At 40.4% G+C, this 23,042-nt stretch overlaps 3 protein-coding genes across 4 annotated transcripts; 1 reads left to right on the top strand and 2 right to left on the bottom strand.

Moving 5' to 3' along the window:
• The first annotated feature begins 602 nt into the window (after window positions 1-602).
• LOC129583415 (uncharacterized) lies at window positions 603-3,274 on the top strand. Of its 2 annotated transcripts, XR_008689783.1 has the most exons (7): window positions 603-971; window positions 1,199-1,406; window positions 1,477-1,604; window positions 1,957-2,144; window positions 2,205-2,311; window positions 2,492-2,629; window positions 2,857-3,274. XR_008689783.1 is itself a non-coding variant. In XM_055475200.1 (6 exons), exons 2-6 carry the CDS (start codon window positions 1,303-1,305, stop codon window positions 2,511-2,513), a joined length of 549 nt encoding a protein of 182 aa, XP_055331175.1. In that variant the 5' UTR covers window positions 603-971; window positions 1,199-1,302; the 3' UTR covers window positions 2,514-3,274. The 2 variants fall into 2 exon arrangements, 1 of the variants encoding a protein (XP_055331175.1); XM_055475200.1 differs by having other exon boundaries at window positions 2,492-3,274.
• Window positions 3,275-3,785: 511 nt separating this feature from the next.
• Window positions 3,786-4,535, bottom strand: LOC129583482 (ketosamine-3-kinase-like). The gene is made up of 2 exons (XM_055475275.1): window positions 4,242-4,535; window positions 3,786-3,908 (listed from the first exon to the last, which is right to left on the bottom strand). The coding sequence occupies exons 1-2, from the start codon at window positions 4,533-4,535 to the stop codon at window positions 3,786-3,788; spliced, it is 417 nt and encodes a 138-aa protein (XP_055331250.1).
• Window positions 4,536-18,489: 13,954 nt separating this feature from the next.
• Window positions 18,490-19,364, bottom strand: LOC129583481 (uncharacterized). The gene is made up of 3 exons (XM_055475274.1): window positions 19,213-19,364; window positions 18,571-19,122; window positions 18,490-18,493 (listed from the first exon to the last, which is right to left on the bottom strand). Exons 1-3 carry the CDS (start codon window positions 19,362-19,364, stop codon window positions 18,490-18,492), a joined length of 708 nt encoding a protein of 235 aa, XP_055331249.1.
• Between the last annotated feature and the right edge of the window lie 3,678 nt (window positions 19,365-23,042).

The raw sequence follows: 23,042 nt of genomic DNA, 5'->3' as shown, positions 1-23,042 counted from the left end.
CAGCAGAAAAACAATCGTCCAATCGTGAGTCGAGTACGCTTCCGTGCCAAGAAAGAAATTGAACACCGACGTGGAACTGAAAAACTCATTTTTAATGCTGTAATGTGGTAAATGTGGTATTACGTCAAAAAAGTTAATTATCAGTTTTGGATTGTGAATCTGGGTCGTTGGATTTACTTTTGGTCCAAACACACACAAATTTTGTTGATCTGTGCAGGAGAGTTACGAGTTACTCGTAGTTTGGGTGATGGTTGCGCTTCGACGTCGAAGCGCAACGCTTACGCGGACAAGTAAGCTGAAAACCCATCCCAGATTTTGTGACTGCGAATCAGAATGTTTGCTTGGTTACGCGCTGTTACGTCACACTTTTTACGCGTTTTCCCGTTACCCGACGCGCAACGCTTACCCAAATGTAACTGACCTCCACCACTAATTTAAGCGGGCCGCTTTAGTCTTTACACTTTATTTACTAACCCCGTATGCCGTCCTGGGCGGCTGGCAAAACAGCCAGCTGTTCAGCTGTTTTCTGTCTTTTCTATTACAGTAGTAATTTGCGAACAAATTTTCTCCAAAATTAATTAAGTTGGGCAAAATAATTTTCTGCCTTTTCTTTAATTTTCTGAAGACTCGATCTTATTCACGTCTGGTTGTACTGATTTCAAAATGCACTCAGAGTATTCTTATGAGATCGCACTGGGTGAGTTCTGAAATTCTTGACGGAACCGTCGGAACGTATGGATGCGGAGGTTGCAGCAGACAACTGGGAACCTGAAACTGCAATCTGCGAACAGTTTGCACTGAGATATTGCGGTTTGCTAAGTTCTTCGCAGTTTCTTTCTTTTAGTTGCCTCAGTTCCTATCGTTGCACTTGTATTTACGTTACAATAATAGACAATATTATTATCAACAGTTTCGTTTTCGACTTTGTCAAAACTTTGAAATCTGGTGATTTTCTTACAGCTTTGAACTAGGTAAGAGTTGGCAATACAGCAACAGGTTTTTTCCTGCATATCCTGTTTCTGTGTTTCTTTATAGTTTATACTTCATTGTGCTGCTGTATGTTTATTTATTTTTTCAAAATTCTGCTTACAATGTTTAAGTAGGTTTTTTTAAAACACGTTTAGTAAAAAGCTGGGGACGAGCCCGCGTTCTTGTAAAGAACTGATCTTGGCTCACATCTTTACTGTATAAATTTTAGACGCGACGCGAGCAGCTCTTCTACGGGGAGACACAGCAACGCAAGAGCATATACGATTAAATATCTGCCAGAATGTTGATCCCGCAGTTGCTGTCGTTGATTTTATGCTCGAAGCCCGAGTCGAAGGAGTAGCACTAGGTGTGCGGGTACTGGTGTTCGCGAGAAGAGGATCGCTGCAGCGTTATGCCAGCCGGATGATGCCGATAATGTAAACTCAATCTGACCAACTAATCATTGAATACATGCATTTCGTATTGTTGATAATTAAGTATTTGCAGAAACACCCAGCTGGAAGGAAACTCTCTGGCTCGCGTTTTAAACGAAACGGTTGCTGCGGTTACGAACGGGAATGCTCACCACGCGCCTGCCCCAGTTGAAGAAGTTCTGCGGTTTCGTATTCGCCTACGTAAGTTTTTCGCTGGGTGCGCGATTTTGCTTGAAGGTTTTTTGGCATTAACCACCATTTTGACTTACATCTCGTAATAAAAGGTAATTTATTCTGCCGGAGTAAAGCCTTTGATTAAAGAATGTAAAATAAACTATGTTAGAACAGTTACGGTAAACTATTTGATGCGCGTTTTCAACTGTGCTTACCCGCTCTTGCACGCACAATGCAAACTAGATAAAATTTAACGTAATTCGAACTCGGATTGTAGAAAATGTTTAACTGCAACTGCTTTGTGCTTTAAGAAAACTAAAAATTTTGTAGATTCGAATTTAACAGACAATAATATGTAATTTATCAACATGCATTTTAGGTGCAGCAGATGCCGAGAGAATCCGCACCGGGACTATCAGCGAAGACGCCGTCCGCTCTAATCTGGTTGCGCGCATCCCTGCGGAACTGACTGACGTGGTGGTGGAATGTTGTGCTACCAGAATCCCACTTATGATAGCGGTTAGTGTTAGAGCTCCGGAAGAGCGGCGTGTGGAGCTGTATGGCATGGTTAGCGCAACGTCGTACGTGCATGTCCGAACCAGATTACGAATTATTTTATTGTTGCAGAAATACTCGTACAAATTTTCAGTGCAGCGTTTTTTGGAGACCAGAATATTGAGCGGTTGGTCGGCATTTAACTCGTGTGCGTGTGGATTTATCCTGCCTACTTTCAGGTTTGTATCGAATGTAGTAATTATTTTATTGTTTTGTCCAATTACAACAGCCAATATCCATAAACAGAGATACTGGAAATTTTTTTGCCTAACTTTTAACATTTTTAGCTATTTTGGTTGGCACGTGTAGGGTAGTTGAGTTCATGTGGAACGCACTTGCTTAACAATTTTGCGTTTCAGTTGCTACTTAAAGTCTTACTAACAGTTTGTTTGGATTTGGAATTTTCTGGCCGAGTCAATGAGAAACTCACGCAATGTATGGCTGATGAACGGGAATTCGTTTGTTATTATTCACTCAGATGCTCGATCTAGACGCTGGTGAGTTGATTTTTGCCAGAACACACTATTGGTTAAAATGTTGGATTGTGTCCTAGCAGCCATTACAGGTTCAGCCATTACAGGTTCAGCCATTACAGGTTAGAAAATTCATATTTGTGCGCATGGAATCGAACTCGCTTTATGCCGATTGCATAATGACGTATTTGCAGTTGATAATTTCGAACTGTCTGGAATTAATGTGATCTGGACTTTTCGTATTGTTGCAGCCGCTAGTTGGAAACTTGGAGGACGTCAAATGATCATTTTCGCCCGAATCGCGGTGAGCCGCAACACCCGGCTGTCCATGGAGTCCAGTCTGGCTTTGTATAAACAGCGCGGAGAAGGGGCGCGGCAGCAGCGTTTGAATTCGGCACAATGAAGGAATGTTTGTTGGGACTCTCCATGCAGCTCTGTAATTTTGTTGGCATGTGTTGAGCCTTTTTATTTGTGGTAAATTTTTAATTTAAAATATTTGTACTTTTGATGCAAATTTGTGTTGTTAAAAGAGGTAGTTTTTAAATTTTCAAGTTTTAATCATTTGTACGGCGATCACTGTATAGCCAGAATTGTTAAGAAATACTTTCTCGTCGCTTGTGAGTTGTGATGCCAGGCGCCTGCTTTATTCTTGCTGTTTTACGCACGATGAAGTACATACAAGATTTGTTATGTCTTCCAAGAGACAACTACTATAAACTGTGCATACGAAAAGTTATATGCCGCCGTGTGGCGTGTACCTTCATTACATATTTGAGAGAAATCAGATTTTCACGACCAGCAACCGATCAAAACGATGATCAAATTGTTCTCGCTGCTCGCGCTTCGGCAGGATCCGAGCACATACCTACAATACAAGGTCGCAGACTGTGTCAAATTAACGTAATCGGTTGCAAACAGTAAACGTACAACACGGACACAATAAACCTGACGTTTGTAAACGCACATTTTAGAAACTAAAAAATACAAATATTGCAGACGTAAGCGCACTGTGATAAGTGTAAATTGAGAGAGAAAAACTTATGACCAAAGTCGAAAGACGATCCGTGCAGAAGACAGCATTTTTTTGCAAGCCAAAACCATGGATCGTCTTTGCAATTGCGGTGTCCTCGAACAATTGAACATGCAGCATGGAACTACAGTATGTCTGGTATGCGGCAGATTAGGCACGTCCGGTCTCAGGAGACTCCAGGATGTACTCGAGCATGTCGATGCCCACTTGCGGTTCCATCAGCTGTAGCTCCTTTTGGTAATATTGCCAATGAGTATGCTGGTTCAGGTAATACTAAAAATAAGAACACTTCTACGTAACATAAAAAGTGCAGATACCTAACTGATGGAATCACATTTTTACGCGAAAATGACTGGTTACGTTATGAAACATCGATCACAATACTTTACTAATTGTAAATCGTTATCAGCTTGTAATAATTAATGATTATAAGGTTAAACATTTCAGTGAAATCTGTATCCGTAAAATATGCATACAGTATATAGCGCTAGATAAGTAAAGTAGATCCTTAATAAAAAAGCAGACACCGATCAACGATCGATCATACGTTAGACACGCTTGAAACTAAGAAATCGCAATACGACAGTAAATATTCAGAGCACTTACAAACTGGTACAGCTTCTTCCGGTAAGCAAAGTAAAGAGAGTCGCGCTTTGGAATGATCTTGTGGTACTCGTCGTAGAACGCATCCCCAAACGATGCAAATAAGCTGCCGCATGCCAGGTCATACTTATGGTGGCCGTAAAAGACAGACGGATCGAACAACACCGGCGTCCCATTCGCGGTCATGGCTGTGTTGCCCGGCCAAAGGTCACCGTGCAGCAGACTCGGATACACGACGTGGATGTTCGCAAACAGTCGAGGAGTTATGGTTTTGACCTTTTCCCATAATTGCTCCATAATGCGATCCTGGTTTTCCGCGCAGATAAATGTTCATTCGATTTTGTACACGGCGTGTATAGAAAACCTACAGACAAAGAACAGATCATCCTTCCTGCCGACCGGTGTCAGATTATACAGTTGCCGGCATCACACCGCTCTTAAGTAGAGATTCTACTGATTTCGACCTCTTTTGACTGTTCTCGCTGGCGCAATGCGTGTCCTTGTGCTGCATGATAACTATGCATTGCACCCAACACTATGATATTTTCACTACATATATTAGAAGTCTAAACTCGGTTTGGTTATTTTAAAGTGTAAAAGTTACTGATTTAAGGTCGTTATTTTGCGGACGCAATAACAATTCAAGCAGATTTTTAAAATTTTTCATTCAAGAACAGCAGTGTGTTCCGTTAGAATGACTAAAGTATTGTGGAGCGATTTTTCAAAAAAACCCACCCGGTATTGAAAAAAACAACCTTTTTTACACCCAAAGTTACTTTATTTTATTTTCTAAAGAGATTTTCCATAAACATTTTCCACAAAAACGCTTCACAATTCTTTTTGAAAATGATTTTTCTTTAGTCTGATCAAAGTGTGAAATTTTCTGAAACCGATGCGAATTGTTATTGATTTTAGAAGTTGTTTTTTAAAAATTGTTCAGGATGGGACGAAGAACCTTCTTTTGTACTGCGCTTTCCTTTGGTCTTACCGATTCTGCGCTTGCAGTGCCGCCACACTGATTGTGTGCACACCGAAGAGTGGACTTCGGCCACTCTTTCATGTGCACTCACAGGACAGCGCTGTGTCTTTCCATTCTCTAGCGCCTTTGCCATGCTTTGTGTCATCAATGTGCAAACATGAGTCTTGTCTGTTTCTGTCACACTTGCAATCTGGCATGGTGCATAACAACCACAAGGCATCTTCTCGAAGCAATCTTTCTTTCACTGGTTTTGACCACAGATGGCAGTAGTGTAGAAAATACCCCAGCCCGCCAAATTGTTTCCTGATCGCCAACCAAAAAACTTTAATAACTTTTTTCGTTGCAAGCTAATTTTACTTAACTTCCGCCCAGTAATAGATATAACCCTTCTTATTACAACTGTAGAATTTCGAAAATCTCGTTTTCCATCTTGCGACCATAGTACAAATTCTCCTTAACTGATGATACAAAAAGTAATTATTGTAAGTGTACTGCAAAATTACCAACTGTACACAGTTTGATGAAAACGAGTGCCTTATGCAGTGTACCGCGCATCTCGGTATATCTGTAGTTGTATAAAGTACGACAAGAACAAGAAGTCATTATTTTTGTTAACAATATTTTGTTAACTTGATAACTTAATTTTGTTAACATAATTTTGTTAACTTAATAAAAAAGCAGACACCGATCAACGATCGATCATACGTTAGAACACGCTTGAAACTAATAAATCGTAATAGGTCAGTAGATATTCGATGCACTCACAAACTGGTACAACTTCTTCCGGTAAGTAAAATAAAGAGAGTCGCGCTTTGGAATGATCTTGTGGTACTCGTCGTACCGGGTGGCTGAACAAAATGGCCGTCTCCTGTTTTTGTTTGTTTTTCGCAGACCCTTTTTCGCACCGTAAACTGTTTAGGCTCATTCGATAGAGAATTTTTATTAGCCAAAAAACCTAAAACAAAGTTTTGAAAAGATTAAGCCGTCTTCGTTTGCAATGATGCCAAATGAAACTGTCTGCAAATTTTTCGTGTCCCAGCTCGCAAAACATAAAATCTTGTGCCATTTCTTCCCCTTACGGACTTGTTGAATATTTTTAACTGTTTTATTTAGTTAAATACCTTTTCTTTCAATACAAAAAAAAAGTTGTGGTCGTGCTGCATACGCTGAACGAGTTATACAAGAAAGACATATTGTGACTTTTTCGAAAAATGCCGGTTTTATATTTGGTATTTTCGAGTATTTTCGGTTACAATTTTTGGCTGCATGACAGGTTGCACCAAAAAATGCAGATTTAACTTTAAAATGTAGCTGACACATTGCCCTTTTTGAAACAAAATTCAATCGGGTAAGCTTTTAGCACGTTGGTTAGAAATTTGCTTTCAAAAACTTTGTTTGCCGGTTTCACGAGAATTACTCGTGCACAGTCTCTGTTCTTCAGCGCACTGGCCAAGCATGGTTGCCAGAATAGTGAAGTTTCTTACAGTAAAAAACCGAGAAACAACCTCTCTACCAGAAATAGTAAAATAAGCTACATTAATGTTGATGGTTGAATAGCAAGAATTTTTAATTTAGAAACGGGTAATTTCAGATTTTCGCTTCCAGGACATCATCCAAACCCAGCCAGTTTTACAAAACAATTCATAAAAAATTTCAGCCTTATGGAAATTTTTGACTTAACTTAACTTTTTAATGTTAAAATCACTGCTCTATCGAATGAAACTAGGATAACGTCAATTAAGTGTTGGACGGATCCAGCGCACCATGACAAAACAGACGGCCATTTTGTTCAGCTACCCGGTAGAACGAGTACCACAAGAATTGTAACTGATCATGGTCTTTTAACAACAATCCCATGTATAACTTTACAAACAATTATGTGTATAATTATGTGTATACAAGTATGACAATTTAGAAACACAATGTTACACGAGAGTCAGAGTATTACAGTACTATAATAACAGAGCAACACTTCAAGGTACACAAAAAGTGCAGACAGCCAGACACTAGCTGATGGAAACACATTTCACGCGAAAACTGCTACAGTTACGAAAATATCACGCTAACTGAATCGTTAGTAGTAGTATGTAATAAATAATAATTATAAGGCTAAAGATTTCAGTAGATCTATATAATCCGCAAAATAGATATATTTAACTTTAGATAATTAAATCCCTAGTAGAATGCAGACATACCGGTTAACGACCATATGAAAAAAGAAGCTTGAAACTAATAAAATCACAAAAGTCTAGCAGATATTCAGAGCACTTACAAACTGGTACAGCTTCTTCCGGTAAGCAAAGAAAAGAGAGTCCCATTGTGGAAGAATCTTATGGTACTCGTCATAAAACGCATCCCCAAACGACGCAAATACAAATCTAGGACGCAATCTAGGACTAAATGGTCGCATAGCCCCATACCCAGCATTCTGTACGCAAGCGGTGCAGTGCACTTGTACGAAACGGATATTATTTTTGAACTCAGTCGTACAGTGCACTTAATTTTGTTAGCATACGAGTATGTTGCGACTTTTTGATCCCGCGAACGACGGACCGGCATCACCTTCCGCCAGTTTTGCGCAAAATTGGACGCCTGCCAGAAAATGAAATCCCTTCCAGAGGTTGCCCATTTCTGCTTTTTCCATATCCCATCCCTACCCCATTTTCTTACAGTTTTTCCCACCCATCTCCGTTCCATAATTTTTGGATCAGACCCATTTTCTTCCTTCCCCATTTCAGCGTCCCATTTTTTAAAAACTAAATTAAAACGTACATCCATAAACTTGCTTGGCGCCGGCTTACGGAAAACCGCGTTGGCAATCGGCTATTCACGCGAAGCGCTGTTTTTGTCAAAATTTTCTTGAACTACCATGTAAAAATTAATACGATTTCGCGCGAAGCGCGAAGGTATCGGGGGTTTTTGTGGATTTTGCCAAACAAAATAGTTGTAGAAATGTATTGATTTGTCATTTTTATCTTATATTCTAAATTTCCCATTTCCGCCCATTTCTTCGTTTTTCCCATCCATCTCCATTTATGAATACAGTTTTTTCATCCATACCATTTTAGTATGGAAAAATGGTAATGGGGAAAAAATGGGATCCATTCCCATAAGATGGAGATGGGCAACCTCTGCATTCCCTTCTGATATAAAGTATCGTAGTTATCGTACTGACATTGAAGTAGAAAGTAGTAATTTGTAAAAGAACGCGCAAACATGTGAAAACGTCAGAATTTCTTTATATGATAACACTACCCTAATATTAGCAATCCTTTACATCATAAAATATAAAAGTAGAGTAAACAAGCTAATGCTGCAGAAAAGCCTGTAATGAACACTGATGTAACGAAACTTCAATCGTTTCTTCTTCTCACCAACAAACCACTTCCATCACGGCTTCTGGTACAGTATGTGACTTTTTTAGGGGTTCCATTGTTCCGGACCCGCAGATGTCAATTTCCGGACCAAACACATGAATGGTACGGTCTGTAACATTTCACAGCTACCCATCTACTTCCCCCGAAGACGATATCCCGATAATGGCCACAATGTCGGCCAGCATGTGCTGCATGCCGATGTGGTCGATGGCCGCGAGATGGGCGAAGCCGGGCGCCTTGATTTTGCAGCGATACGGTGCCGTCCGACACCAGATAGGTACCGAACTCGCCTTTGGGCGCCTCCACGGCGGTGTAGGTGAAGCCAGGCGGGATCTGGTCGCACCTTGGACGCACCTTCGGTGTACACCTTGAAATTGTGGATTAACGCCTCCATGGATTAATGTCAACCAAAGCAGATTATTCACATTGACTTCGTTTATAATCACAAACGTTCACGCTCGCATACAACAAATTGATAAAACCTTAGGAACCAAACTGCCGCTTTTCTGTAGGTATAAGCATTGCAAAAGTGGAATATGACTGTTTACTTGGTCAATTCGTATGACACGGCTGCACTTACTATAACCATAATGTCACACCACTGTTAAACGAATTTTCAATTTTCCATTTCAGCTTAACGGTTGCGAGTTTAGTACGGAAATGCAACAGCATGATTTGATGGAATGCAAATGTATGAGTTTAATCAAACCGTAAAATTTACAAATTGCCCTTTTTTGAATTTCCCAGGCTAACTTAATAAAAACACACGCTGAAACACACCATGTCGGCATTACGAGTACATGTAAGTACATCCTATTCTGTCGTGTCCTGATTTAACAAATTTTTAAGCTGAACGTATGAATTCTCGATTTGCAAAGGTATTAAGACGAAATAATGTATAACTCTTAAGACAACAATAGCGATATCTGTAGAAGTACAAGCTGAGAACGGATGAATATTGGATTACGACTGGGCAAATAGACTAGTTTAAAATTCAAATGTTGCAGTGTATTCGAGGAGGAAGTAGTTATGATTTCATAGTTAGGAGTTATGACTGTATATTTTGTGGTAGCAGTAGTAATTCACTAGCAGTTAGGAATTTGTTTGAAAAGAGTTAGTTTTATAGGAATATAAGACAATAGATCGCCCTCAGTTTATTTGATTAAACTGGTCACAGCGATTGCTCTGCGGTCAACTTACGTTTGTATCTGCTAAAATTACCTGTTTCTGCATTCAGTTTGGTGACTAGTCATCAAGCGGGCATCGGCCAACATTATATATTATTACGTTAGCAGTCTGCACTTTTTTTTATGAGTTGAGGTCGATCAGGCCAATATCTGGTGCCCGGTTTTTCAAATGTTGACCTTTCGCCATTAAAGTTTGTTTCATTTGTGCCTCGGCTGCTAGTTTTCATTTTATTCTAAAACTAACCGAATCATTCGTTCACTCGGTATATGGCCCACAAGAAACGCAGAGGCGAAGCCAAAGCTGTTTCTGTGAAACCCTAATTTGCCCGTGGTGACAGACAAGCGCATGTTAGCCCTATGGCATCCATGGCAACAAGCCATTGAGTGACCACTGGGCTTATCCTACTTGTGTGAGTAAAACCACTAGCTTTGTGTTACTCTACGTTTTGTAAGGATTCTGTGAAAATTTAAATCTGCAAAATCGGCTCAGTGGAAGCTGAGAACATAGGTAACAAAGAGGAGAGGCCGAAAACCTGCAAGAGATGTACAGTATTCATATAACCAGTTTACGGGATCTACATCCGTACACAAACTTTTGCGGCGCATGTTTGTTACGCAATGCACACTTCGCAACGGTTGATTGCATTGGTCCCAGCCGCCAAGAAAACTACGTAAACTAAGAAAGAGAAAATCTAAGAAAACTTCAGAAACCACAAGGAAGCCTAAGAAACCTAAGAAAACAAAGAAATCCAAGAAATCTAAGAAACCTAAGAAACTTAAGAAACCAGAGAAACCTAAGAATACCTAAGAATACCTAAAAAACCTGAGAATACCTAAGAAAACCTAAGAAACCTAAGAAACCCAAGAAACCTAAGAAACCTAAGAAACCTAAGAAACCTAAGAAAACCTAAGAAACCTAAGAAACCTAAGATATCTAAGAAATATCGTGTATGAAAGAATACGAGGTATACCGATCACGCTGGTGGGATTGACTGCGATTAATTTTTGCTTGTGTTTCTTAAATTTTCAATACTTTGTAACGTGCCGATGCCGAAGGCCGCGGTCTGTCTCGGTTTTTCCGAACGGTCCGCAAACAGACAATGTATTTACCATGTATGTCTATGGGGGCCCATGGCAACAATTTGTTTTTTGGCGCTACTCCTTCCGTTTTGGGGCGTATCGATGGCGCAATAGCGTAAGAACATTCGCGCCGTTGAGACGAATTTAACGCACTTGGCCGCGTCGAAATCGGTTCAGCCGTTCGCCCAAACATTGGCTACATTATCAATCGTGTATACGTGGTTACGGATGTAGATAACAAGATGAGCATGGATGAATATTGGCTTACGACTAAGTATTTAAAATTACGTCGTATCTTCATGTGTTGGATTGTGTTGTAAAGTCAGAATGGCAAAGCCAGACAGCTACTTATTCAGGATGGTTGCCTGCGGTGAGAATCGTGGAGTATTGACCTTTTGCCCCTAAAGTTTTTTTGGTTCATGGTTAAGCTGCTAAGTTCCTGCTTATTCTATTGAATTCTACTGAATCTGAGAAGCTACTGTAGTGGCTTATCAGTGGGCGAAGTGATTTGTTAAGTGTTCACTCACCCAGGGGAGCACAAGAAACGCAGAGGCGAAGCCATAAATTTTTGCCAAATTTATCATGCCCGTGGCAACATAGCTGCCCGTGTTAGCCCTATGGCATCCATGGTAACAAGCTTTCCAGTGACCGCTGGGCCTACCGCGACCGCGATGGCGAAAGGTCAAGAGTCTAAGAACACTCCCCGCACTGGGAGGATTCTTGTGCAATTTGAAGCAGAAAAATCGATTGAGTAGAAGCGGAGATCACGCGTTACAATCAGGAGAGGCCGAAGGTCTGCAAGAGATGTTTAGTATTCATATAACAAGCTGAGCACGGATGAATATTGGCTTACGACTAGGTACTGTAAATAAGTGAGTGATTTGTTGTTACTAGTAGTCGCAGAATTACGTCGTAGTATTACTGTTTAGTGTTTAGCGAACTGGCCTGCGAGATTGACCGAACTGTTGATACAGCTCAGTGCATTGGGCCGCAAGGTGCGACAGTGATCAAGCGAAATACTGCAAGAAACGCAGAGGCGAAGCCAAAGCTGTTTCATGTTTGAGCTAATTGAGTAGTACATGCAGTGTACTGTGACCGTGGTAACAGACTAGCCCATGTTAGCCCTATGGCATCCATGGTAACAAGCTTTCAAGTGACCACTGGGCTTGAGGTTCTGCATATAACAAGCAACGATTAGTCTTAGATCACCCGCCAGGCCGAGCGGTTCCCAGAACATTTTAAAGCGAGAAAATTGGATGAGTGGGAGCTGAGATCATAGCGAACAAAGAGGAGAAGCAGAAAACTTGCAAGAGATGTATAGTATTCATATAACAAGCCGAGCACGGATGAATATTGGCTAATGACTATAAATATAAGAATTAAGTAATTCCAAGGATGTCTAGATTTCCGATTGCTTACAAACCGTCATAATATTACTAAACCCGTACGTATTTTTAGCAATAATTATTTTGACACACTGTACATAAGTTAATCGAAACATGGACTGACTTTTTATATATACTGTACATTATGTGCAGTATATCTAAAAAGGCACAGTACATACGTTGCAGAGGAGCACAGATATTTCTACTGTTCTGGGTCAAATTGTATTAGAACTGTATGTATTTCTTATCGCGTCCATGGTAACAACCTTATGACTGACCACTGGACCCAGCCAAGTGATTTTGGCAAAAAGTTAACAATCTTAGATCCACCGCTACGGTGAGAGAATTCTTATGCACTTTAAAGGAGCAAAATTGGTGAAGGAGAAGCCGAGGTCCTTTGCCTCAAAAGAGAGGGGCCGAAGTCCTGGCACAGATGATTAGTATTCATATAACCAGTTTACGGGATCTACATCCGTAAGTATTACCGTGGCGTACTTTAATTTCGAAAATTTTTATTTAACAAGATATACGAACCTTCTGTATTCAAAAAGTTTCATGAAAAAAACCTAAGAAAAACCTAAGAAACTAAGACACCTAAGAACCTAAGAAACCTAAGAAATGTTAGAAACCTAAAAAATCTAACAGATCTAAGAAGACATTAAGGAAACGCTAATCGCTAGCTTGATTGTCATTATTTTGTCGGTTTTTTTCTACAATTCCCCATTATTTGTTAACGAAGCGATGCGGTAGGCCACGGCCTGCCTCTGTCAGTCCGACTGCAGAAAGCCCTAGCCCATGTCTGTCTATGGAGGCCCATGGCAACAATTAGTTTTCAGGGGCTCTCGCTTTCCCTTAGGGGCGTATCGATTCTGCAATAGCGTAAGATTACCCGCGTCGTTGCGACGATTCTAACGCACTTTACCGCGTCGAAATCGGCCCAGTCGTTCGCCCAAACATTGGCTACATCATCAATCGTGTATACGTGGTTACGGATGTAGATAACCAGTTTACGGGATCTACATCCGTACGTATTGTCGTGGCGTACATTAGTTTCGAAAATTTTGATTTAGAGAAACATAAGAATCTTCTGTACTCAAAAAATTTTATAAGCGTAATAATTGTAAAAAGCCTAAAAAACGTAAGAAAGAAGAACCTAAGGAATCTAAGAAATTTAAGGTATCTACGAAATGTAAGAAAGAATAACCTAAGAATAACCTAAGAAATCTAAGAAATTTAAGAAACCTACGAAACGTAAGAAAACCTAAGAAAGCTGAAACAAAGCAAAAAATACAGATTGCGCTAATCGCCAGCTTGATTACTTTTATTATTTTGCCCTGATTTTACGATGTTTTATTTTGTTTGCCGAAGCGATGCCGAAGGCCGCGGGCTGCCTCTGTCGCTGCGACTGTACATATGAATAGCCCACGCCCGTCTATGGGGGCCCATGACAACAATTTCTTTTTCAGGGCCTCTGCTTCCCCGTTGGGGCGCATCCATTAAGTAACAACGTAACATTACCGGCGTCGTTGCGACGATTCTAACGCACTTTTCTGTGTGAAAATCGGCCCAGCCGTTCGGCCAATCATTCGGAACAAAGCATACTCGTGTATAAGATGTTACGGATGTAGATAACAAGCTGAGCACGGATGAATATAGGCTTACGACTGGGTTAAAAAATTAGTTTAAAATTCATACGTTGTAGCGTATTGGAGGAAGCATTTATTATTTTGCTTGAAAAAAGTTGTTTTTTGTGTAGGACACCAGATTTTGTTCAGTTTATTAGATTTGCAAATGACAGGAAATGCTCTGCGGCCAACTTGCGGCTGTATCAGTAGAAAATTTTAATATGCATAAGTTGCAGTGTGTTCAAGGGATTAGTATTCTATTTTATGTAAAATAAGAGTTAGCGTTCAGTTTTTGAACTGGGAATGCTCTGCGGGGAGTCAACATCTTTTTGTCATCAGCGAATATTCGGTAGTCAGTTTCCGGGGGGTACAGCTGAAATTCTCCCTTTTTTTGTTGTTTGGGTTGGTGCCTCCCCAACAAGCGGGCGTTTAGTGGCAATGTCGGTTGCGTTAGCTGTCTGAACTTCTTCTTCCGAGTCCGGGTCAATCAGGCCGATTTCCAATGCCCAGTTCTTGATGGTCAGTGCCGGTGAACTTTCAGAAATGTAAAAATATGTTTTATTGTAGCCGGATTGGAGACCACCATTGTTGTAGCTGGTGTGGATAAGGTTGTGAAAGAACACAATTTTTTTCTCGTAGACGGTTGGGATGAAGATGGTAGCCTTTAAAGATAATCTAGTTGAAGATAATTTAGCATATGTAATTTTTATACTTTGTTGTTTAAAAAATGCAGTTTGCGGCTTACAAGGTGCCCCCATAAATCAACTCGATAGGGCAAGGCCTGCGAGCAGTCCCACACTTTTAATGTGCGAAATGCTCGCTCTCCGTTCCTTGTTTTCTTCTGGTCGTCCAAGTATCCCACACTTTCCACGAAGGTCATGTAGTCTGAAAACACATGCAGTAGTGTTCAGTAAACCTTATACTGTTAGCTTATATTATTATAATGTAAATTTTGCTGCCGCAGAAGGAAATATCGTTTCTGTTATCAGTCAGTATTGTCATATCAGTATTGTCATGTTATAGAATTAGTATTCTCATATTAAATTTGTGACAGATTTGCTTGCTTACGCTTTAGATCGGTATGTTCATGAGCTTGTGATAGAGGCGTGATGGTTTCGATGTCAACTGGATTCTCAATTGCCGACTCAATTAGTGTCTTCGCTTTCGCATAAAATTGGACCAATACTGATGATTCCTTTCGGAAGTTCGGCTTCAGTTCGCTGACGTCATAGAACTTCATCCGATAAGTCTACAGAAGCAGTGTGACTGTTTTAGTGTTGAAAAGGTTCCGGCTTATTGTCGAAGGTCACCTTTTATATATATGAAAATACTTAAATGGAAATCGGTTCGTATACATGTAAACTAGTATTGATATATCTTTAATAAATCTTAAAAAAATTTGGAACACCGACATCGGAAACTATTTACCTTTCCAACAATAAGTTGCTGCACCTTTGAAACGTCACTGTTTAAAGCTGACAGTACTGCGCTTCCCGAATGATCAGAAACCATAATATTAATAGCTTCACCACCGTGTGCTGTGCTGTATGGCGCCGTGGTGTGAACGACAGTAAAGACGAGCGGTCTGGAAACAGATTATTGGATATATTATTGGATATGTTTGGTTAAAACGTTGGAGTAAGTTAAGATTATTTAAGAGAATAATTTTGCTGTACTTGTCATGTTCGCGAAAGTTTTTCCTTTCGTAATTGGCGATGAGCGATGACACGTTGAAATTTCCCGGAAGTTGCAGTCCAGTGATCAGCGGTTCTTTTTGGACGTCGTTTGCCAGCTTTAGGTTGGTAATAGACACACGTAACCTAAATATTGGTAACCGACAGTTAATTATTGTTGTCAGTGTATACCGAACAGTGAGCCAACGCTTTCTTGTGTCTTAAGGACGTTTTATCTGTATTACACTGTAATACATAATTAGCGGGTGGCCGAACAAAATGGCCCTCTCCGTTTTTGCTTTGCCTCTCGCAAACTACTGGACGTACGGCAAACGTTTTAGACTCGTTTGATAGACAATTTTATTAGCTACTAAAAACAACAAAACTGTTTTAAAAAAATTGAAAGTTCCTCGTTGGCAATGGCGTCACTTGAAATCGTTTCGAAATTTTTCTTGTCCCAGCTCACAAAGTGCAAAATTTCGTCTTTTTTTGCGTCAGTAATATTTTATTTTTTTAAGTTGTTTTCTCTAGAGACGGACATGTTCACTCAATAAGGAAAAAGTTGTTGGCATGGTGCATGCACTGGATGAATCATGCACTAAGCAACTTTTTGACTTTTCGAAAAAAAAGCTTCTTACTCTAAGTTTTTAAGTATTTTTTAAGTATCTACCATTTGCTTGTGACAGGGTGAAAAACACCGGTTGGCGCAGGTCAACTATCGCGTTTTCCAGTGTTTGCCCTTGAAATTTATGAATTGTTAGACCATAAGCAAGCTGTAGTGGAAACTGTTCACGATAACCCAGTGTCGTGGATTTAAAAATGCGATAGGAATTCTTGAATCTCGGAACTGACAGAATTCTTCCAGTTGATACCGATTTAATGGTGATTATCCGCTTAGAAAACTCGACGACAGTGGCCAATGCACCATTGTGCCAACCGCCTGGTACGTCGATATTCCGCAAAAGCATCACCATCACACCTTTTTTGACCTTTAGTTGATCGGGTAGTCGGTCATGACACCATCTTTTTGTACGTTCCTTGTCGATTTCGGTCATTTCATTGCCATCCGTTCCGATATCTTTTGCGGTATATGTCTCCAGAGGGCCGTCAAATAAATTCAAATATTTTTCATTCCATTCAGCGGCCGAGTCGAGATGTGGGCATATAATCGGAATGTACATGTTTTTATCCAGTAATATGTCATCAGCAGTTCTTGAAACACTTTGAAGGGTTTTAAGCGTTGAATCAGAACAGCTGCCATAACGTAGATCATCGAGTATAGACTGGAAAAGTGGGTCCTTCTGCCTCAGAATTTCGGTTAGGTGATGTACAGTGAATTTATTCCAGTACCTTCCTAAAAATACGGAGCACTGCGTGTTGGTTCTGGATACTGGTGGCAGCTGCGCGGGGTCACCGACAACCAGTAACGACACACCACCAAATGCCGCAAAACGTCTGTTCCGTTTGTTAAACTTACGTAACACCAGACTTAAGCTTTCGAAAAGTTCCTGGTTAACCATGCTGATCTCATCAATTATTATGACGTCCACCAAATGCGCTCTCCAAAATTCTGTAGTATCCCGCTCAATTTTGCAGCGGTTGTCAATGCCGATATTAAAATAATTATGTATTGTTGTTCCACCTATTCCATTAGCTGCAGTTCCTGTAGGCGCAAGTACAGCAACGTTAATATTTTGCTCGGAAAGCGTGGCATGTATTTTTTTAATTAAAACACTTTTTCCAGTTCCTGCAGGTCCGATTAAGGCGTTATAGCACTGCTTTTCGACGTTCTGAACTTGTTCCAGTATGTTTTCGAAGATAGCATCTTGGGCATCTGTCAACTGTACCGATTCACTCAATGTTTGTTTTGGAAAAAATTCCGGCAGCTCATTTTCTTCGTTAGTGACTGAACTGTAATGTGCTTGCTGGTGCATCTGTTGAACTTCTGCTAGTTTCACCAACGGCATCATTTAAATGAGGGAAACTTCTAACACACATTTGCGCAATTTCGTAGATTTTGTCATAAGTAAATCCTTTCGATACGGCTTTGTCTATGGTATCATTGACCGTTTCTTCTGTAATAAGCTGCCTTATGATACATTCTTCCAAGAATGTTCGTGACGAATTATCGGCCGAAAAGTAAGGAATATCGGGATATATGGGCACTTTGCTAATTAATAATTGTCGATAATACCGTTCAGTATTTTCGGAATCCGGTACGGCAAAAGGAAATCGACTTACCACTGGCGATCTTCTTCTTATGACCCTCAATTCGTTGCGTTGTCCAATTACTGTCCCATGTTCTAATTGGGAGATTATGTTTCGCATACTTTCCGTTGTAGTTGGCCAAAATTCATTGATTATTTTGCTTGCTTCATTTTCATCACAGTTGATACCTAAAACAATAGGTCAAATGTTTCGAAAATGTGTTCTCAGCCACTACATTCCTACTCCACGGCTACAAAGTCTACGGTGTTGCAGTAAAAAGTTAACACACTACAGTTACGAATAACCTGCGTGATATTTAATAAAGGTATGTTAAATGTTACACTGTTGCACTACTGTATTACACAGTATGCGATTGCATACAAACTTTTGCAGCAGCCAAGGTCACTGTTTAGCCACGCACGCAGCCATAATGTAACAATAATCACAATGACCAAACAATTAAAGAACAGTACGTTTGACTACCTGTTTCATCTGAATTAATGCTCTTACTGTAGATATCGTCCTCTTCATCGTTGTTGACTGGTGGACTCTTAGTACTAATTGCAAAGTACTGGTAGAATTCTGGGTACGGAATTTCTCTTAGACATGCCGGACGACATAAGTACTTCTGGAATTTCGTCTTATAAAAATCATCTTCTTTGGGTTTTTCATCCTTCGGGTGTCCTTTTTTTATAATTTGATAAGTTGGTATTATTTCGTCTGGGATGTACACCGTGTCAACTGAAGTGCCAAACAGATTAATTCGGAGCAACCGCTGACATGCTTCCAGTATACCAGTAACCCTTGTTGTTAAATACTTTTCAACTTGGTTGCGTGATGTCGTTTGCAAGCGAAGTGACGGTTCCGATTTTGCGACATACTTTGCAAGGTACAACTGCCACCCATTTGCAGTGACCTTTTGAACGTTTACATGGCCTTGCCACATAAGCAGTAGATCTGCGTTATAAGGTACAACGTACGCATCTTCCAACTTGTATCGCGGATACAGGTAACGCACGCCTTTTTCATCCAGACAGCATTTTTCCAACGGAGTTTTGAAAGGAAATCCGTACTTGCAAATTTTCAAAATCTTCGACCCAACACCTTTGAAGCATCGTTCTTTCAGGCACCGTTCGTGTATCTGATGCTGCTTTACCAGATGTTTAACAAAACCAGATACTGGGTTGTCAGCTTCCGGTATATGAGCACTAATTAAACCGACGGCCGCATCTCTATTTTTTAGCCATATAACCAAATGCGTATTTATCGCTCCACGTTTTTGATATTCATGTCTATACCAATGATGTTTGACTTCTCCAAACGGCCCTTGCTTGTTATATAAGAATAGTTTTTTGAACTCACTGAATCTCCTTTCATAACACAGTGTCACTTCTACAGGATTGTTTACAGCGGTAGCAGATTTTGTTGGGCATATATTATTTAGGGAATTCGGTATATACCCTGGACTGTTATCCACAGATAATTCAATATCTGGCCAGGTGTCATTCTGCGTTAAAGTCACAAACAAATCTGGCTGGCCAAGGAATTTATCCTGAGACATTGCAATTACATCTGCAGCACAGTTACTCCAGTACGCTGCAGTTCCCGGCATATGCGGTGGGAGTTCTGTTCCATACGGCGTGTTCTTACAACTGTCGTAGTCTTTGCTTTCTTCAGCGCAACCTTTTTCTGGGTCGTTGTGATACTTTTTCTTACGATTGCTTATAAAAAAACGATTCGTTCCGAAAAGTTGGTTTTTGATTTTTCGATCTAGCTGTAAAAAAATAAAGTACTTGCTGCGTCGAAAAGCCGCTGATCGGTGCAGTAGTTTCTTTTTGTGCCATATAGGAAGGCTGATGCGTTTCAATTTCTTATCAAATCCTCCTCTGCCATATGGAAATAACTTCGGAAAAACTTTCACATCAAACAAAGGGTCGCTTAATTTGAGCTTCACAAGGCCTTCAAAATCCTCCTGGTCACACCGAACAAAGTTGGAACCCATGATGTCCCAGTCACTGTTTTGTGACGGTGCTTCTTCGTTACTAAAATCAGGTTCCAGTAAAGCTGTTTCCTCATTACACAGTGTATCTTCAAGTGTTCCGTCACCCATCTGTATAGTACAACCATTCTGGAACTGCGGCGTATGAACAATCCATGGCCACATAGTTTCAGCTAATGCAGCAAATCTTTCAAACACAGGATTATTAGATTTCAGCCATTTCACGGCATCGACAACTTCCTGTGACATTTTCAAGCTTCCTAAAGTTTTTTTCTCACAGACTACGCCCAACATCCCTTGATAATGTTCGTCAAATTGTCTTCCGTATTGAACGTCACCTTGCAAATGAATGAACTGCATACGAGTCGGGTCAGTGTATTTGTAAACAAAGGAATATATTCTTCCTAAAGAAAGCATTTGCTCCTGAATGGGGTCAGTTACAGCTGTCAACACTGTGGGAATTGTGACATCCTCCGTTTCTGGATGCCCATGTGGTAAACTGTCTGCGAACCCGGTTTCCTTCTTTGAACAAAAACTGCATACAGAATATTCTGTTTCCAGAGAAAGGGATTTTAAATCAGGAAACATTTTATCCAGCATATACTTGTCTGAACCTTCTGCTGATCGTTGACCTTTCTTGACTCTTTTATTATGTGTTAAATTCACGCCACACACACCACAACTTCCTTTAAATACATGGCTGAAACACAATCCAAACCCCGTCTTCATTGCAGAAATCGTGACTTTTGAGACGTTATTCCATTGAGCCGTTTGTGACAGTGAATCCGAATTTTCGCTATCCATAACGACATATGCTGGGTATTGCATGTTTATGAAATTTTGAAAGGAAAAGAGGTTTTTTTCGGGATTTCGTGCCCATTGTTGCAACATTTTATTTGGTGCGATTTCGGCCTTTTTTTTAATAATATTCGTGCGCCTTTTCTTCCCATCAATGCTGTGCTTAAAAGCCACGGGGGTTGTTTCTTTTCTGATGAGCGAAACTGCAGTCTGCGAACCGATTTCAAATGCCTCAGACGTCTCAGAACCCACATTCTGTGGCCTCGTGTTATTCGCTCCACACGTCCAAGCATTTACCAAGTTTTCGTTGTCTTTATCCTGTTTTCGTGCCATATCAAGTTCTTACATTCGGAAGCAGTTTACATAAATACGTGTTTGATAAAATGTCGTGAGTTAAACAAATTTTTCATACCTTTGATTGAGTAACCGCTGATGTTGGTAAATTCCGAAGCCGTTGAATACGCACCCGACGTGCACTAGCTGTTTTTTTCCCAATACCAGATTTGCGACGCATTTTTTCCCGGTTTATCGAGAAAAGAAATTATTAAAATTAACTGAAAACTGTCCGTTTTGAATTTTGCATTTTCGTATCCACAATATGATATAACTGTGGGGATGCTACAACTATTTAAGGGGATGCATCATGCTTTTGCTGTCATCTGTAATCGCATTACCGTTACAATCATGATGTGTGCAAAATTATTGACATGTCTTTCGAAATTACAGTATAACCGTGATTTTACAAGTAAAAAGCAGAGGATGGTGGGAGCCGAAGCTGTTTCATGTTTGAGCTAATTGAGTACAGTGTAATGGTAATGGGACCGTGGTAACAGACTGGCCCATGTTAGCCGTATGGCATCCATGGTAACAAGGTTTCGAGTGACCACTGGGCTTGAGGTTTTGCATATAGCACACAACGATCAGTCCTAGATCACCCGCCCCGCCGAGCAGTTCCCAGAACACTTTAAAGCGAGAAAATCGGATGTGTGGGAGCTGAGATCATAGCGAACAAACAGGAGAGGCCGAAAACCTGCAAGAGATGTACAGTATTCATATAACCAGATGAGCACGGATGAATATTGGCTTACGACTGGGCAAATAAATTAGTTTAAAATTCATACGTTCCAGCCCATTCGAGAAAGCAGTAACAGTTATTTTTTTTGTTTGAAAATAGTTGGTTTTTGTATAAGAAAAAAGATTTTGTTAAGTTTATCGGATTTAACAAAAGACAGGGAATGCTCTGCGGCGGTTGTATCAGGTGAATTTTTCCTTTTCTTGTCGTTTGGCTTAGTGATTAGCCAACCTGTGGACGCTTGCTGTCATTGTCGGGTATTACTTTAGAAAACGGGGTCTCTCAGTCCAGTTGCTACTAATGTTCAGTTCTTAGATTATTGTCCTTTGTTTATAGAGTTTGTGTCGTTTTGTGGCTCGGCTGCTGTTTTTCTGTTTATTCTGCTAAACTCGCGAAACTGTAATAGCAACGAAGTGTCGTACAGTCAGCCCACGGAACATAGGAAACGCAGAGGCGCAGCCGAAGCTGTTTTATGTTTGAGCTAACTGAGTAAGTACAGTGTAATGTGACCGTGGTAACAGACCAGCCATGTTAGCGCTATGGCCTCCATGGTAACAAGCCTTCGAGTGACCACTGGGCTTGAGGTTCTGCATTTAGCAAACAACGATTAGCCTTAGATCACCCGCTAGACCGAGCGGTTTCCAGAACATTTTAAAGCGAGAAAATTGGATGAGTGGGAGCTGAGATCATTGAGAACAAAGCGGAGAGGCAGAAAACCTGCAAGAGATGTACAGTATTCATATAACCAGTTTACGGAGGACTACATCCGTAACCAACTGTGTGGTATTACGGCGTCGGGCGTATACATTATAATTTTTTGAGGTTTTCCGGATAGATTTTGCTTTTTTTGCGCATGGAGGCCGGTGGCCGAGGTGCGTCCTGTAATTTACACCCGTGAGATAATTAGCAAGTATACTTCGCTTTGCCCATTATTTTAATCAGTACCGCTTTAGGGATCAATATATTAATCACTTTTACTGCATAGATGCAGTGCTGGTCTTACTGCATAGATTGCACACTGATAAGCTGCGTAGGCTGCATAGACTGAATGGTAATGCATAGACTGCATTTCAGTCAGCCGTGGTTGTTCATGTAGCCGCCCGCCACAAAGGCTCTCAATTCGGTAAAGTGATTAATATATTGATCCCTAAAGCGGTACTGATGAAATAATGGGCAAGGCGAAGTATACATTGTTCACATTACTAGTAACCAGATGAGAGCGAGGTCTGAAGCTGGGGCTTGCAGGCCCAGCTTTAGACCTCGCTCTCTTGTGGCATTTTCAAAATATTTTTCGAGCAGAGGCCGAGAGGGCGAGGGTAGGTACAAAGTGGGCCAAGTTTTAAAACTTCTAAAACTTTTTAAACTTTTAAAAATAAAATTAATAATACATAGTTTTGACAGTGATTTTAGAAAAAGCGGTT

The sequence above is a fragment of the Paramacrobiotus metropolitanus genome, unplaced genomic scaffold (assembly GCF_019649055.1).
Source record: "Paramacrobiotus metropolitanus isolate TYO unplaced genomic scaffold, Prichtersi_v1.0 Parri_scaffold0000010, whole genome shotgun sequence".
NCBI classification, from domain to species: Eukaryota; Metazoa; Tardigrada; class Eutardigrada; order Parachela; family Macrobiotidae; genus Paramacrobiotus; species Paramacrobiotus metropolitanus.
Note: the sequence above shows the minus strand (reverse complement) of the source record. Positions and strands in the feature narration are given on the sequence as shown.